This window comes from Sitophilus oryzae, unplaced genomic scaffold (genome assembly GCF_002938485.1).
Source record: "Sitophilus oryzae breed Bouriz unplaced genomic scaffold, Soryzae_2.0 scaffold_1576_pilon_pilon, whole genome shotgun sequence".
Classification (NCBI taxonomy): Eukaryota; Metazoa; Arthropoda; class Insecta; order Coleoptera; family Curculionidae; genus Sitophilus; species Sitophilus oryzae.
The window spans coordinates 7,213,686-7,214,795 of NW_022146254.1; the positions used below are offsets into that span (position 1 = coordinate 7,213,686).

At 38.9% G+C, this 1,110-nt stretch overlaps 1 protein-coding gene across 1 annotated transcript; it reads left to right on the forward strand.

The window, feature by feature from the left end:
* On the forward strand, window positions 1-686 carry LOC115879063. The gene is made up of 2 exons (XM_030895701.1): window positions 1-108; window positions 171-686. The coding sequence occupies exons 1-2, from the start codon at window positions 1-3 to the stop codon at window positions 684-686; spliced, it is 624 nt and encodes a 207-aa protein (XP_030751561.1).
* The last annotated feature ends 424 nt before the right edge of the window (window positions 687-1,110 follow it).

Consider the following 1,110-nt stretch of genomic DNA (forward strand, 5'->3'; position numbering starts at 1 on the left):
ATGGCAAAATCTAAAACAGAGCTGGAAGACAAAACTCAGCACGTTATGAAATTGATAATGTGGAAATTGCCCGAAATGGAGATGCAAGTGACGATAAAAACCGAATTGGTATTACTATCTGATAGAAAAAAGGTACCTACAATACAGATAATGATTGACATTATATACAGAGTCAACAAGCAATCAAGTACCTAGGAATGTATTTAGACAAAGACGTACGAATGACATCGCATACTAAAAGAATCTGTGAAAAGGCAAATACGGCCATTAATAAGTTAAGTAGACTCAAGCGAAATATCGGAGGTCTAAGAGCAACAAAGCGAAGGGTACAAACAACAGCTGTACTTTCTTTAATGTTGTACGCGGCACCAGGTTGGAAATCGGGATTGAAGTTTAAATCCTATAGGGATTTATTAGAACGACTTAACCGTAGAATGGCAATATGCATCATATCGGCCTACAGAACCGCTTCAAGAGAAGCAGTCAGAGCTCTTGCAGGAATGGCTCCAATAAAACTGCTGGTGAAAGAACGGGACCTCATAATCAAAGGGGAAAAGGTTATGACTTACGCACAGTGGCAAACAAGATGGAATGAATACCAAGGGTGGACTAAGACTTTTATCAAAGACATTATAAAATTGTGCGAAAGAAATCATTGTGAAAAAACTCAAAACTGGGTGATATGATTTTTATACATCACAAGCTATGACTGGTCATGGGGTCTTTGGCTCATACCTGCAAAGAATAAAAAAACAGCAGAATGCATATTGTTGGTTTTGTGCAGAAGAGGTGGATACCCCAGAACACACTTTGTTTTTATGTCAAAAGTTTGAAGCTTACAGGGTACAAACGTACAACGAAATTGGACATCAAATTACGAAAGATAATGTAGCAGAACTCCTCCTAAGAGGCGAGAACGAGTGGAAAAGTGTCATCAGACTAATGACAAATATAATGAGGGAAAAGATAGAAGAGGAAAAATATAGACTTTGTCAATAAAGGATACTTTGTGAGGTTGAAGTAATGCTTAGGGCAGTACCAACCGCACTTGAGAGGGAAAAGAGGGGAAAGGGTTTTAGTCGGTCGCTACAAGCAAACCCGACACAACCC